The sequence below is a fragment of the Lates calcarifer genome, linkage group LG17 (assembly GCF_001640805.2).
Source record: "Lates calcarifer isolate ASB-BC8 linkage group LG17, TLL_Latcal_v3, whole genome shotgun sequence".
In the NCBI taxonomy this organism is placed as follows: domain Eukaryota; kingdom Metazoa; phylum Chordata; class Actinopteri; family Centropomidae; genus Lates; species Lates calcarifer.
The window spans coordinates 12407040-12424080 of record NC_066849.1 but is presented as its reverse complement, the minus strand read 5'-3'; the positions used below and the strand labels follow the sequence as shown (position 1 = coordinate 12424080).

Below are 17041 nucleotides of genomic sequence, written 5' to 3'. Positions count from 1 at the left end.
GTATGGTTCCACTAAAATAAAGCCCAGATGGCTGCAGAGTGTGGGCACAATAAAGAAACAAACAGACGCGACAGAAAATATGTGCCAAATTAAATCTACTCACCATGACCATTCTTGTGTCGGTGTTACGGACGGTAACGGTTTTCTCGGCGAACAAAGTGTAAAAGAAAAAAAAAAGCCGGTCAAGTCAGCGAGATGAGTAGCAGCGGCGTGCTTCAGAGGATGAATGGACCGACGTGTCGGTGTAGTGAGTCTAGCGGAGCCAAATACTAAACAGAGCGAGCGAACCCGTGGGTGTGGAGGACCTGCAGCCCCGTCCCGCGCGAGAGAGGTAAAAGAGGAAAAAGGCACTCGCGCTCGGTAGAAAAACTAAAACAAAACAACGCGGCGAGAAAAGAGAGAATCCACTCAGAGGAAAAGATTTAACGCGAACACCCCCGCTACACCCCCCCTCAAAAAAAGAAAAAAAAAGAAAAAGCCATTTATGGAATGTCCAGTCACCTCGCTCGTCGTCTCTCATTGGCTGAGGAGGTGCGGACGGGGTGGTGCGTGCGCTTGCGGATGCGAGTGGAGGCAGGCTCGTGTGGTCCACGATGTGGGGAGTGCGGGGAGCATCACGCGCAGAGGTAAACGTTCGAAAGCAGTTAAGGTGACTTTAATGTTCGTGTATTCACGTAATTATCCCACACCTGACTGTTAACCTGTTAACAGTTATGCACGATATCAGCATACGCCTTGCATACGCCTCGGAGCAAGCTCGTGGTCTGTATCCGCGCTCCTACACCTCTCTTTTTATGTCATTTAGCACGTACAGAAATCCGGTTATCTGTATTGTTACTGCAGTGTGTGAATGTATATTCCATATTTTTTAGCCATAAGCAGGCTTCTCTGCCTAAAGATAGCTGCAGTATTCCTCCTTTTTCTTCTACATCAACACCCCCTCTCTTCTCAGGGGTCCTAAAGCCACACCGCTAAAAAATGCTCCATTTATGGCAGTTGCTCATTTTAGATTGATGCACCATAGGCAGCAGGGCACAAAACGTTATGTCTATTGTTTGGAGGAGTAATTATAGTCTTTTTTAATCAAATGCTGCTATCAAATTACTGCCAGTTATTCTGAAAAATTGTTAACTTCCCAACGGTTTATGTAGTCTTTCTTTTTTTTTTTTTTTAATGAATATTTATAAAAAGCTAACTCTCTATGCCCAGCGGCAAACCTGCCTCAGGTTGATTTTGTCCAGCTGGCCCCCTATCTCAGGCAGACAAGAAGAGGGAGCTCTTGCTTCCTTCAGTGCAGTTACCTGGCAGGCCGCAGTACTTGGCTGTGCCTTCACACGTACATACATTCACACGCACATTCACATTCACTCTCGCACACACATCCACTCAGAATACACATAACAAAGCACATGTTAGCCCACACCCTACTATAAGCACACATAAGCATAGACACGTGCACACACATACATGTATATTCAAAATGTACATGTGTATGTTCGGTCTCACAAATCCTCCCAACAAATTCAAGCACCTTATGTTGTAGATATAAGAGTATAGTCTTATTTGATGTTACTCTGGTGTCATCTTAATGTTTCCAGACAAGAGGTGAAAACATCACCAGTTTCCCACCACATGATCATCCCGCCTCCTTTGTGTCCAACACAGCAATAAGAGGTGGTCGACAAGTCAGCTCTTACTCTCATGCTGGTTTGTTTCAATTAGCAGTCAGCTGCTTGAGGCCTGGCAGAGCTAATGTAACTAGTGGACGTCCATTAGGCTCACAGAGACGACTTCTCCCCTTCCAGCTCAAGATACATCCTGATGCATGATCGCATTGTATTTAGATAGTCCACTGGCACGTGACTATAATCTATTATTGAGGGGTTTAAGACGATATATATTACTGTGTGAAAGCCTTGTATTTTTTTTTTTTTAATTAAAAATAGAGTCATGGTTAGTTACATGATCTGTAGATGCACAAATCTAACAAAAGGAGGTGAAACAATTAGTTGATTAATCAAGTAGTTGATCAAGAAAAAATAACAAAAGCAACAATTTTCATCAGTGATTAATTGCTCAAGTCAGCTGTCAAGCAGAGATGCCAATCATTCTCTGTTTCCAGCCTCTCAAATAAGACAATTTGCTGCTTTTCTTTGGGTTTTGGACTCTCAGCCAGATGAAACAAAAAAAATTAAAGATCTCACTTTGGGGTCTGGGGAATTACAGTGGGCACTTTTCACTGTATTATGACATTTTATAGACTAAACAAGCAATCATTCTAATGTTGAAGCAAGGTTGATTAGTCAGTAATTGAAATAATCATTTGCTGTGTCACACAAATGAGCAAAACAACAGACTAATATTAAAGCAAACTATCTAATGCAAACTAGGTCCAGTGTGAATTGCTAGGGTCTGAATACTGAAGTTAAATGATGCCCTCTGTAACAAACTAAAGGTACTGTGTGCACATATAATCTCCAGTAATCCCACATTGTAAACAAAGGGTATGAAACAGTGTAGAGCGTGTACCACATATGTACTCTACTAATATTCTTAGTATGTCTGTCTAAAATGTGAATTGTGAATTTCAACCACATACTCAAATAGCTGCACTGATTAGCTCCCGAATGAACACGCTGAAAAAAAAAATCCAGTTAGGAAAAAAGAGAAGAAAGACAAAGACAAAAAGGGAGCAGTGAACTAAAGCTCCCCAGTCTCTCCACTTCACCCCTGACCTCTCCACCTGTCTAGTTAGCTACAGCTAGCTAGCTAGCCTAGTGGAACCATGTGCCTGACATACTAATGAGAATCCTCACTACGCCTTCAATTAGGGCCTGAGCAGGGGTGCGTGCACACACACACACACACACATGGGCTGAACAAGCTGCCTATTGTTTCAGATAGAATAGAATATGATGGCACTCGCAGTCTGGAGATTTGTACCGATCATACGGTATATAACACAACAGAGGAAGAGTAATGCAGAATGAAACACAAAGAAAACGGATTAAAATAGAAGTGCATCTTTGTCTCTTTTCCCTTTGTTGCGTGCCTCCATTTCTTTTCTGCCAAAGAGCAGAAAGAAGCAACATTTGCAGCTGAATAGTACAGGCAACAAACCCTCAGTTTCCTGTCCGTCTTTTATCCTCCTGCTCTGACCTTTTGAGTTTAATAAAAGCTTTGGGTTAGACCCAGGAAAAAAAATCATTCTCCATCTCACTGGCTCTAATATTCTCCTCTCAACAATGCTTTCATTGTTGCTTTTTAATTTGTCACTGTAAAGGAACTGGAAGTCAGGGCTATGGCAATGCCTGGATCACGTTGACGTTTTTTTTTTTTTTTGGGTTTTGTTTTTGTATTCCATCAACTTTTAAGTGCTGATGGGTAGAGGCAGTAAAATGTGGGGTGAAAATGGAGGGTGATCATTTTCTTATTCCATAAAAGACAAGTGTTTTGAGGTTGCTTTCTCGCTCTGTAATATAATCCAAATAACCTTTTCTCTAAATGAGAATATGATTTGAAAGTGAAAATAGTCTCTCACAGTTGTCTTGCTCGGCGTGTCATTTTACTAAATTGCTCTACAGGACCATGGTTTTATAAAGCAATGAAAGTGACTGCCACTACTCAGTAAATTAGCTATAAACACAATCTACTCTTTGCAGTGTGTTATGTTATGTTATGAAGTGTGAGTGTGTGCATGTGTAGTCATGATATACAGACGCATACTGAAGATGGAACCATGTTGCTGCCATGTCCTACTTAAGGGTACGCACTGTGCATTATAATAATGTGTATAGACAGATGGAGGGAGTGGTTGAGATATTCTATCAAGGGCAACCATGCTGAGATGCTTTACAGTCTGGATGTAAGCGATATGTACTCAGAGTTTATGTCTCTGTGTGAATAAATGTTAAAATGTCAGAGGTAATTAAGGGTAATGACTAAAAAAGACTCCTTTCTTATTAATGGCATTCCCATTTTGTCAGACTTTGCACAAAAAAAGTACAGAGCGTTGATTGGATGCATTATTTGGCCGTTTAAACGATGACTGATGCTAAATAGTTTTTGAGGAAGCGAATGATATTTCTCTCCTCTTGCAAAGTTTTGAAAGTTAAAAAGCTTTTGTGGCTTTAACCCAAGATGGCCAGCCACACTGTCAGCAATGTGAAGCCCCATCTCACCGATTGGCTCTGGCTCACATCCATAAACGCACAAACACACTTATGCAAAACTGGATCCATGCACACACACACACACACACACACAAACATGTGGGTGTGCTGACTTTCAGAAGTGACATTGCTCAGACAAAAACGTGCAACGCTTTTTGATTCATGAAGTGCGTCACAGTCTTGACACAGTGGCTGCCATACAGCCGACCCAGCTTTAAGGGCCCGGGCACCCAGAAGCTCGCCTCAGCCCGCATTTCCAGCCTGCTAATTCAGAAAGCAGAGAGCTTGCTAATTGACATGAACTCCTCCTGCCCTCTATTCTGCCCTGCTTCTCCACCCTAAGCCCCTCCTCGTCACAGACCTTAATGGATTAACTGCACGCTGTGTTGTCCCTCTTACTCTCTCTCTTACTCAATCTGGTTCTTTTGCACAGACTCGTGATGCTGTTGCTCTGCCACGCCCTAACAAAAAAATAAAAAATCACTGTTTGTTTATCCTGAATCTCCAGGTTCAAACAACTACTGAATATACTGGTCACATAGCAGTGCACATAAACAATATACTGTGGCAGCCAATACATAGAATTACTAACTAAACTCATAACAAGTGTGAAAGAGCCCGGTAAAGAATAGCGTACGCTGTATAGCAGGTTTGAATATGCAGTGTGCAGACAGTGATAATTGTGGGTGCTCTCGGTTTGAGTCTTGTTAACTGTCAGGCACAGTGTTTCAACACTTGTCTTATGTTTCACTCTGCATAATAAGACTTCTATTTAAAGGAGGCAAAGTGAAGATGCCAGCAGAGGTGTTACCTCAAAGTGCTGGAAGAAAATACCTTGATTATTAACAAGAGAGGGAAAACTTGTGTTTTGCAGCAAAACTGATCTTTGCAATCGCTAGTCAGGTTCAGGGCAAATTAATGCAACCAAGGACATAAGAGAGAAAACACAATCTGAAACTGAGTTATTCACACTATAGTGTATGGCAACAGCACTGTAACTGACAATGAAAACAACAGTTAAACAAAGCCATGGATAACTTTCAGGCCTGGTTGATTTCAGTGCAAAATATCACTGCAGTGTATGCAGTAAAACAGTCTAATACATTTAATAGCCCAGAACACACTCCTCAGTATGCTGCGGCTTACTTAGGCTCTTTTTGATTTGTCCTTGAAGGATAGATTTAGTTGCTCTACTGAAGTTCTGGCAGTAGTAGCATCTTGCTGCGCTACTCAGACTGATGATCGCCTCTTTCCTGGCAGGTGTCCACCCTCTGCCGGTAACAATCAACAAATGAGAATCACTGCCTTCAACTTGCCTGTCTCCCTGCCCAGTGACAACCCCAGCATCGCTGAATGCCAGACAGCAGACAGCTATTAACACGATGCGGCTGTATCCGGACAACAATGAGCTCCGGCTTGGACTCAGTTGACTTCTGCTGTTTGCTTTCAGTGTTAAGACCAGGGGCTTTATTTTCATGAATCAATGGCACACACGGTGCGGATACTGACTTTTTTTTTTTTTTTTGGTTGGTAATTTCATGGTCAGAGGCGCACAGTCCACCTGCATTTGCTGTTGTATGTTCAATCAAATCACCTCTTTTCTTTCTCTTCAAAAGCAGGGCGTGCAGTGCCACGGCGCTCTAACAATTTAGTAATGGAGGGAAGCAGTTGGGAGTGGTTCTGCCACAAAAGCTGATCCAAAGAAAAAACTCATGTCCTTAAGCAGGGGGAGCAGAATCACCACAGTGGCACCTTATTCAAACTACTGAGAGTAAATGATGTTAAATTCTCTTGGGAAGCCAGTCAGGTTCACAGCCAGTCACTGAAATACTAAATGGATAAAGATGAGGAAAAACACCCGTGTGTACAAAATCTCAATTTACCGGTGCAAAAACCAAGATTTTCCAACTTACTGTTATAAACAAAGATGTCGACACATCTCTCACATCTTAACTTCATCATATCCTGACACTGAAAATACACCCTTTGGATTTGTGATAAAAATGTCTACACATTTTTTTGGTGTTATGGTTAAATATGCTAATTATCTAAAGCCCAAAATCCTACAGTTAGGCAAGAATATGTAATTATTTTCTCAATATTTCAAAATGTATATATTCATTTATACTTTTTTGAGATGTCCTGCTGACAAACTAACTAAAAGGGGCGAAAACATTTTGAGATGAGAACTGAAACTGTGACATTAATTGCTGAGTTTTAGCTCATTGCTTTGAGGTCATTGTCCCTGCTGTTGATCGTGGACAAATGAAACATTTGACATTTTGCTTTGGGTAATCTTTTCACTCAGAAAAACTTAACAACTAAATCCTACATGGGCCTGCCATTCTGCAAATGTGTGAGTTCATGGTACCCACAGATAGAGAGTGGATCCCTTGAATAGCGTATTACTTAAATATACACTATATTAAAGACAAGTATTTTGGTAAAAAATTTAACTAATCTAGTTGAAGCTTTCCTCCTACATCCTCTTCCCTCCGTGTCAGTGGGCATGATACACCGTCAGCTTAACCCCTGCCTGTGTCACTCTGCCTGGTAGAAAACTCCTCAGATCAGAAATGAATTCTTCATGCTGATCCCGGAACAAGGCTGCGCTGCATTTGTCACAGCCACTTTCTTCCACTTTAACTCAAAGCTGTTTGGTATGGCTGGAGCTTTGCACACTGCAGAGATGTGACAGGGGGCTGTTTGAAGGCTCAGGCTGAACGCTCTGTCTCTATCTGTGGAATAGGGAGTGAATGCTTGTTCAGTCTCTATGTAAACTCTGCAGAAACACACTTCTCTTTTGTAGATTTAATTCAAAATAAAACTTCGACAACTGCTTTATCTGTGTTCGGATTAATTAGTGTTTTGTCAAGAGAAAACACACTAGAAAACATGTTCAATTTGCACAATAAATTAAGAAATTTAAGGAGTAAACCAGAACATGTTGGCTCATTTCACACCTTTTTGTTAAGCAAAAGATTAATTTATTTATGTGAATGGAGGAGATAATGTTGGGTCTTTGAGGCTGTAGCCTAACATAAATGAGAGAAGGTTTATGGAAGTGCCCAAAGAGGCTTAGCTATGCATTGGCTGTTGAGGCTGGCATGTGTTCTGGCACAAAGAGTGTATTCTCAACAGGACTCTGGTGGATTAGTGTCCATTTGGACAACAGAGTGGTCGTCAGCATGAGGTGACATTCAACTTGAGCAGGCCAGCAGCTCACACACCGATTATGAAGTTCTTGCTATTAACCATCATTTACATATAGTAAAAGTTAAAGCATGTGTTTATTATATTTGGAGTTATTTGAGTTTCAAAGATGCGTGTGATGACTATCAGCTGACTTCTAATCCGAACTGGGTGTGTGGAATGTAGCAGTGGTCGTGCTACGGTGTGGTGGGTCAGTTGATCATGGGGTATAGCGGCGGGCTTTGGGGCTGGGGGGGACGGCAGCTCATTTTGTGTTTGATCCCGGTCGGGGTACATCCATGCTCACAGGGCGACTGCTGTGGTCCATCTGGTAGAGGCTTTAATCACAACTCCCCCCACTTACACACACAGACACGCACACACACACACACACTTGCATGCACTAGGGTAACTCTGAGAACACAGAGTGCCCCACTCGAGGTTCTTTCAACTGCTGCTCACAGTAGGACCTTTTTATTTCCATTATTTATTTTTGCTATTTCTGTAGTCACATATCTCCCTGCAGAAATGAGCCCTGTTTTTTACTTTCATGGAGTCTCCCACTCAAAACTCAGGTAGGGATAAAAATTAGAGTTGCTGAAACGCCACCTGCCATCTGTAATGACGTTTAAAACCCTCATCGAAAATCTCAGTGCTATCAGATCTGCATAAATGGGGCTGCGCTACGGCTTTTGATAAGGAATAACCTTTTAGAAATGAGACGCATCCGGAGTCCTTCACAGGGCTGGCCTACGGCATTGTGGACCAAAACATGCCCACGCTGCACAAATCCAGCTCTCCAAATGTCACTTCATGCTCAACCGCCCTTTCTCATGCTTGAAGAAAAGCAAGTGGGCAATGCACAATGAGAAAAAACTCCACCGGGTTGCAGCGTAAATGCCTACATGCTTAGAGACATGTTTCAATGACTTTGTGTTGTTGAAACAGTTAGCTGATTACAGAGAAAGCTAAAGCTCTAGGAATTATTTTCTACCAATAAACTACTATACACTGAGTGAAAAAGGCATCAGTCATGTTATGACTAAATGCACAGTGCTTAATGTTACATTAAATTGAGCCAAGACAAACATAGAAGAAAATACATATACATAAACATTTCTCCTGCAGAAGTAAGTTCCAGTCAAAACAATTCATGTATTCCTGTAAATTAGCTCACTTTACAGTCTAGTCACTGATGTTCTGGCTCAAGACAGACTCCATGGTAAAGCTGAATGCTGCTTTTAGAATACATTTATTATTAATGGGAGTGAAGGGTTAGCAGATAATGATGATGCTGTTGTTGCATCTCTGGCTTGTGTAGAAGAATCACTTATCGCTGGCCTCCCCTTGGACAAAAATACCTGTAGCATTTTTGCCAATTTCCAATATCTCATCTTGATTTAGCTTCCCTTTCATGAACAGCTATGTTACTTAAGCTAATCAACTGAAAAGAAAATCCATTGCACGTTTAAAACTACTTTCTGAGCACACAGTATACACAGGCCCCCGATTACTAGACACCTCCCAGTGGTACCAGTGGCCAGCTACTATAACGTCAATGGTCAGTCCTCCGGGCAACTAATGCACGAGTCAGCCCTTACATCATTTATTCATGGTGACAGCAGATACTTTGCCTCATCCCCGGCAATTAGCGAATCAATAAAAACGCATTGACTTTGAAACTACCAGTTCTGAGAAGAGAAAAAATAGTGTTGTTCATCAACATGCCAGGATCCCGGACGCGGACAATCACTCAAGTATCGGCAGCGCGTCTCTGTCAGCTCAGCATCAACAGGCACTGAGCTGTCAACAGTGAGGCACGTTTTCCTCACATCACTGCTCTTAAAAATGACTGCTAGATATTGTCTGGTCAGAAATCATCACCTGTAAAAATGGGCGTCTGTTCCACATAATATCTCAAGTCAGTGTCTACAAAGGGGCAAAATCTATAAATTCAATTTCTGGGAAAAAGGCGATTTTGTGTTCTTTCTGTCAGGAGATTTTGTTTGCATTTTGAATTTGTCTCTATTGTGAAGGAGATGCCTAAGCTGAAGCCATCTGAGTGAGATTATCACAGACACAGACAGGTCAGCGAAGGGCTTGCTACTGGCTAATGCCTCTTTTGTCAAGGTTTATAAGGCTGACATATCTACAGCACATGTTGATATCACTGTCAGTTTTATAATTAATTCAATAAATCTGCAGGATCCAATACACACACCTGAGAGTGCTCTTTAAAGCAAATGTTATTCTGGCCTGAAATTACATTAGACTACAGAAACCTGTGAATTTGCCTTCACTGTCAAATAGTAGATTTTTCCCCCTATTTTCCATAATTGTTAATGTTTGTTTGCAAATAACAAAATATGAAGGAAATCGCCAAATTTGAAAACACAATACTGCTTTCTCTCCAGCCTCGTCTGTTTCATTATTCTCCCTCTATTTATCCTTTTAAGCCGAATGAAATAACTGCAACTGGATGTGAAAACATTGTCCACAAGAGGCAACAAATTTGTCCCTGAAATTAAATGCTTTCTTCTACCGAGCAAAAGAGCAGCACTAGGATTTATTTTTTCGAATTAAAGAAGAAAAATGATCAGCAGGAAGTGAGATTATTTTCTTCCTTTATTCAACCTATTGAATAGAGCAAATGTAGCCACTGACTTGAGGTAAATCCCCCAGCAGAATTCAACATGAATATATAATCCATGACTGCAACCATAAACTCTGATAATTATGTGTGCCTGCATGCTTTTTGCCTTATGGGTGAGGTTTACTTGATTGCATTTTCTAGTTTTTACACTTTTGTATTACTTCAAATTTCCCTGTTTGTATATTTTTTTAGCACAGAGTTTTTACCATTATGTGCAAACTGTGTATCAGTGGATATTGTGACTTTAAAGAAACCTGCATTTTGTTTATTTTTAACAGATTATAAGTAAAATTATCAGCCTGTGTTTACATTATCATCATCAGAAAACTTGAATAGCTTATATTTAGTTGTGTTAATCCGTGTATTAAAAGACCTGTCAATCAGCGTGGGAATAATAGCAGGTTCAAATCTTCTGCTTTGGTGTTTTGGTGGTGGGGGCGACCCTTTTGTTGACAGCTGGATTATGGGTTGTGCTGTTCGCCCTCCCCTGTAATAATTAGTCAGTGTTTGTTTGTTGAAGTGACACGATCAGTGTGTTACTGATGTTTTGTCTTGAGTGTCAAGAGACATTGAGGAGTGCACAGACTCTATCCAGAACACCTGAGCCTTGCCTTGTGCCATTACATAGGTGAAATTACAGATCGTTGCTTCCAGGTCACACTACTTGAACACAGAGGGGTGACCTTTGGCTGCGCATGGGTGCTTCATGTTGAAGCAGCAGGCTGTTCTATTGTTTATGGATCACATCCACATCTCCAGCCTTTTTTTTTTTAAAATGTCTTGTCTATGAGAGTCGATGGGTATGAAAACGGGTAATGATCAAAAACACGGTAATGTGTGATGAAATACACACTAAAAGGCACCCCGCAGATGGACTGAATTACTGGGTTGGGTGTGCACAAAAAAAAAAGACTCATAGGGAACAGAGAGACAGTGAGGGAAAAAAGAGAGAGCTCACTTAGCTTTACAGTATGTGTGAATGTGTGTGTGTGTGTGTGTGCATGAGCCCGTGCAGACACCTGCTCCATTCTGCAGTGATGGCTCCCTGCGGGACACAGGCTCAGCTGCTGATCACTAGGCCCTCCCTGCAGCACTGGTGGCCAGCACACACGCACGCACACACACACTCTCTCACACACACACCACACACACACACACACACACACACACACACACACACAGAGCTCTTCCAACAAATCTGAACCCTTCAGGCCCCCCTCGCAGTGTCTCCCAGCCTCCTCTCTGCGTTCCCCCATAACTGACACACCACATGTGCTCATATCAAGTGCAAACATGACATGATTGTACACACATGCACAAAGCTGCGCAGTCTGTGTTCATATGATGCTGAATGTAAATTCTATGACAAGGGTACGGTCATAACCCACTCCAGTTTGATATATGTTACAGGGATGTTATGGTTGAATAGTCTTTACATACATACAACTAAAAACCTTTACAGAACAAAACGCTACATCAGACGACCATATTATGTGATGCAGTAACTGCAGTTAAAAAGGAAAAGAATTAAGACTTGACATTTCGCATAAACACTAACGAATCCCTAAGATAGCTTTTTTTTTTTTTTTTTAGTTTACTGGCAGATGAGTTAATGGTTGATGTTAAAAAAAGAAGTAATACAACAACCACGTTTGCTTTGTCAGTCCCGTATTAATCAACAACCATTGTGCTTGTGGCAAGATTCTTATTGTCAATGCTGTGTTTTGCACATATCTCCATCTCTGTCTCTCCCCCTGTGAGCATCTTTTCCCTTTGTGGCGTCGTTCAGTCTGCTGCACCTGTTTGTGCCTCACTGACAACAGGGTTGTGGAGCATAAATGAACTAATTTCCTGGATATAGAGAACACTGCAATCAAGGAAGGGAGGTGGGGTGGGGGGTGGGGGGAATGCAGTGAGTGGCAGATGGAAGAAGCTAATCATTGTTATGAAATAGAGATGACCTCTAACTATCTCCCGGCTGCTAATATACCGTAGCTACACACCGTTTGCAAGCTACTACGCCATGCCCACCCACCCCCACTTCTTTTTCCTTCTTTGCCTGTTTGTTGTTGTGGTAATGATGAACCTTTTTAGGCAGGTCTGAAATGCAAGCCCTCTTTTTTTCTTTTCTTTTTTTTTTTTAAATGTTGAAACAGAAAAGATTGGAGTTGTCAAACAAAGCCTAGTGTCACATAGAGAACGGCAGCTGCCTGCAGTGGGTAATCAGTGGAGCTTTCTACAAATTAACAACATTCAGCTCTGAAGCACGGCGCACTGCAGGTTTTTAGATGTGGGCTTTTGAAAATTAGATCTCAGTGACTAAAACATGGAATAATTTACAGTTCAGTTTTTGCTCATGTGTTCTTTTAATTTTATCAGGCTTATCTTAGGTGACTTGGCTGACATTACGCAGTCATCCATATGCTATAAATTGATACTGCGGATGCTAATTTTGAATGCAGGAATATCACTTAAAATTTCATTAATTGCACGCTGAACCTTTTCTCTGTGTGCCTGGCTTCTGATGGATTCAGGATTTAATTCTTTGAATGCTCTTCTCTTTTAAAAACGTAGGTGTCCTACGTATGCACAACTGAGAGCATGTGCACACACACAGACACAAGACATGTAGCGCAAACACACACGCACACAAATACTCTAAACAAACTGAACACACAGTGTCACCAGGGGAAGGGAAACGGTAAACTTTGCTGCAGGCTACTGTTGGAGGACAACACCATTTAGTTGTCTATTCATTTATAAAACCACTCATTTAATGCAGTGGTGCATTAAACTGCACTGCAGTTGCTTATTTTTGAATGGTAATATTATACAAAAGTTGAAGTGATTAATAGGTAAAATAATGGAATGTTTTATGAAACAATTAATTTCCCCCATTTTCGATATACGCTGCAATGTTTTGCCACCGCTATAGCATTGTATTTCCTTTTGATAGCACCGACATAAAAAATGTGATGCTGCTTTTGAGGCTTTACACACCAAAGCCACCATAATCTTCCAGCACATTTATCTAATGTATGCAAATGATCTTGCTGTGCTTAATGAAGGCACCATTAATCACTATAACGATGGTCTTTTTTAACCAGGGAAATCATGCACGCACACAAGTATACACATGCACAAACGAGCACACTTTCGAATGCATACACAAGCATATGTGCTCACTCGCCCACACACACAAACACACACAAACACACACACAGGAACACGCCTCATCACCAGCAACTCATCGATGACAAATGTGCAAAAATCACAAAATGAAACCATTACCAAAACCATTTTACGTAACTATGTGTGATGAGGACCTCCATAGTCACTCAGTTATTAATAACAATATTTTGAATTCATTTTGTCTGCACTTTATCTTCCTTACTTCATTCATTTGTTAGATTCAAGGCAATGTGCAACTAGTCATCTGATCTGATCTTGTTGCACCCTGGAATTGCCCGGTTAAGCATTCACCTCACATTCTGGCTCATAAGATGCTGATAAGATGCATCAAAATATGTTAACACGTCAATCATATTTATATAATAAATTCAGCTAATTAGTTCCACTGGTTTCAACAAATAATTTATGGTCCAGCAGCTTTATGCAAACAGCAGATAACACTGCTGTGAGTCAAAAAAGGGGCACTGGGAAAAACAGTAATTTTGAGCGCTGTATAATAACCAAAAAAAAAAAAAAAAAAAAAAAACCACTGGACAGACATCTTTGAACTCATGTAAGAATTCAAAGGGAGGGTAAAAAAAAAAACAACTGAAAAACATTTTCGAAGCCCAACTCCTCACGGACGCATTTCAACGCTTATCCTCGCCGTGCATTTGCATACAGTTGACGGAAACCCCTGGGTACAGTCAGCAGCATGACAGTGGGTTATGAAGGCTTCCGGGAGGCTCTGGGGTGTGGATCTGAGCCAGTTTGAAGGGGAGCCGAACCAATGAAGAGCCCACAGCGGATTAGACACCCACAGCTTCATGTCGCTTTAATGCGGCGAGTCAGGGATTTTCTTACAACGCTTTTGCCTAAATGCTCAGGGTTTTCTCATGCCCCTTTTTCTCTCTCATTCCCCTTCCCCTTGAAGTAATCTTTTCTATGTAAATGGCAAAGTAGTGTTGACTCCAGTGCAAAATATCCCATCTATCTATAGCGTTCCTGCTTCCTCTGCTAATGCGACTTGTCAAATGTTGATTGGAATTGAATTGGATTGATAGTTATGATCAAATGTCATTTGAAATCTGTCATCTTACACAACTCTACACCTCCTAAGGGTGTTGAAAAATGTATCTTTCCCTTTCCCCTTATCTTTCACCGTATTTGAATTGTGGGTGTGCTGCTGATGCCTGTTTACTAATTACTATGAAAGTCAACTGATTTTTAAGGGGCAAATGCAAACATTAAATGCAAATCTAGTAGACAAACAGACAGAATTCACAAAATACACCAAACACAAAATATATTACCCACACAAACACACATACACGCACACAAACACCTCAAATTCCCCTGATAACAGTCTGACTGGCAGAGGCTAAAGACAGAGTAGGCGTCCGTAATTGAACAAACATAACAATGTAAATATTTACTAATACTATCCATTGGGGATACAGGCAGAATCCCACAATTGATTTGCTCTCTTTCTGCTCTTTTGCTCTTTTCCCTCACACACACATGAGCACAACACACACAGATTCACACTTCTACTAACTACCACTCTTCTCTTTTTTTCCCTCTCTGTTTCTTCTCTTAGTATTACGCTTGCCCGTGTTGGTTAAAGAGATGGAGATATATATCGTTCTGTCTATCCTCTTACCAGGGGTGACCTGTAGCCCATCTGGGCTGGCGATGACAGGAGATCCCTGGGAAATAGCGGCGAGTGCGTCTCGGGGACGGAGCCCACGCCACTGGCTGCTAGTCCCGAGAGCTGCCCGTACCTCGCCATCATCTTGAGATGCTGCTCACAGAACACACACACTCATACACAGACACAGGAGGGGGGAGAGAGAGAGGGGAGGGGAGAGAGAGAGATAGAGACAGAGAGAGAGAGAAAGAGAGAGAGAGAGTGAGACAGGGAAAAAAACAGAGAGAGAAGGAAGGGGTGTGAGAGAAGGGAAGGAGAACAGATAACAGCAGGTAGGAAGGACGGTGAGAATGGTAAAGGACAGAAGAGGGAGTTTGGGAGGGGGGGGGGAGTGGGGGCATGAAGGAAGAGGAGGTAGAGGGGGTTTACAGAACACTTTGCTCTCACACAAATGCATGTGTGAACATACACACATTCACGTACACTCGCACTTACAGACACACTGTACCGTGTACACATGAAGGCAGGCACACATACAATTTTAGCCTCAGGTGGGCAATTTCACAAGCAAGCCTATGTTTGATGGGTTTGATAACTACCTTGGTTTTGTTACAATAGAGGGGGGGGGGGGATATAAAGTCGAAACAGTAGCTCTCCATTTATTATTACAAGCCGGGATGAGTGTGAGAAGCGTGGCAGTCCCTTTTTCCTTCGTACTGACCATCGTGCCGGGGAAATATAATAAACAGCAGCTGTTATCAATCATCCCCCCTTTTGCCTTCTGGCTATGAGCATACAGAAGTGTACAGACACGCACACGCACGGACATACGAGAACACACATGACAGAATGGTTGGCAGCAGACATACACAGGTGAGGTGTGGAGAAAGAAGCAAATCCAAATCTCTTTACCTCATTGCTCAACAAAGCGGCGTTGAGTGTTCGGCTTATTTCGAACATGTTCAGATTCGGTGCTCTTTTTTTTTTTTTTCGCTCTGTCCTTTTTATTTGCAGATTATCTTCAGTTGTTTTGCTCCTCTGTTTCTTTTCTCGTCTATGGCTGGGAGTCAGTCCCCGGGAACACAAAAAAAGAAAGAAAGAAAAAATGAAATCAATTGAAAAAAGAGGGGGGGATAAAAAATCCTCTTTAGTTTTCTGATTTCAGAGTTGTGATTTTTCAGTCCTCTATTTTTTCTCTCTCTCTCTCTCCTGTCAGTCAGATGATGCACCTCTGCTGGCTGTGGCTGTAGCGGTGGCGTTTGTGCCCAGGGTCTCCGCACACGTCTAAGGAGTCAATATGCAGTTTCTTTCTTTTTTTCTTTTTTTTAAATCTCCCAAGAGTCAGCACATTAAAACAGGCAGTCAGGCAGTTGGTGGGTCGGTGGGTCGAGCTGGCGGGCTGGCTGGCTCCCTTATCTGTCCCCCGCACACTGGCTCACACAATACGCTCCGATCCTCACACTGCTCGCTAGCAGATTAGCCTGTCCCAAAACATAGCACTTAGTTTAAACTCCCCTCCCTTTTTGCTCTCTCTCTCTCTCTCTCTGTATCACTCCCTCTGGCTCTCTCCTTTGCTCTCCCTCCCTTTCTCGCTCTATCTCTCTCACTCCATCTCTCTCTGCATCACTCTCTCTCTCTCTCTCTCTCTCTCCCCCCATTGCTCACGCATTGATGCAGCTACAGTTCACTGTGCTACCACAAGGTGGGAAGACTGTTCTAGCAACAGCGACACCATCGCTGCCACATCCCTTCCTCTCCGTGCCACTCCTATCTTTTAGATTTTCCTTTCCTCTCCTCTTTTCATGTGTGTCTATAACACACAGGTATAGATGGTGAAGAAGTGTTTGCAGTCACAGCAGCTCTCCGCTCCCTGACCAGATCAAACATACAGCCGAATAAATTGATTAGGGGTGTGGGGACTAATAATGTTCGCCTCTGCTATCTAATTATGCTTTTTACGAAAAAAAAAACAAAAAACAAAAAACAGGATGTGGAATCAAGTGTGGAAAAGGGCTGCCAAAGACTTTTGGGGGAGGAAATCATTCAGCACTTCCTTGGTGGTGTTTTTGTGACAGGTACAAGTGAAGTAATGGAATGTAATAAAAACCTGTACACTATCAAGAGACCTCAAGAGAGTGGAAATAAAGGGTACCTCTCGGTAATAGCTACCAGAGGAAAAAAAAGTGAGGGTTGGGCTGATGT

At 42.0% G+C, this 17041-nt stretch overlaps 1 protein-coding gene across 5 annotated transcripts in view; it reads right to left on the bottom strand.

The window, feature by feature from the left end:
* The window catches only part of elavl4 (ELAV like neuron-specific RNA binding protein 4), a 75654-nt gene extending 59236 nt beyond the window's left edge, over window positions 1-16418 (bottom strand). For 2 of the 5 annotated variants that reach the window (XM_018673349.2, XM_018673351.2), the window contains exons 1-2: window positions 15752-16418; window positions 14852-14992 (exon numbers count right to left, since the gene is read on the bottom strand). In XM_018673349.2, the coding sequence (XP_018528865.1) occupies window positions 14852-14992; window positions 15752-15799 (189 nt within the window). In that variant the 5' untranslated portion in view covers window positions 15800-16418. Of the gene's footprint in view, window positions 1-103; window positions 472-14851; window positions 14993-15751 lie in introns of those variants that run through there. The other 3 variants (XM_051077306.1, XM_051077309.1, XM_051077308.1) reach the window with 2 other exon arrangements.
* Between the last annotated feature and the right edge of the window lie 623 nt (window positions 16419-17041).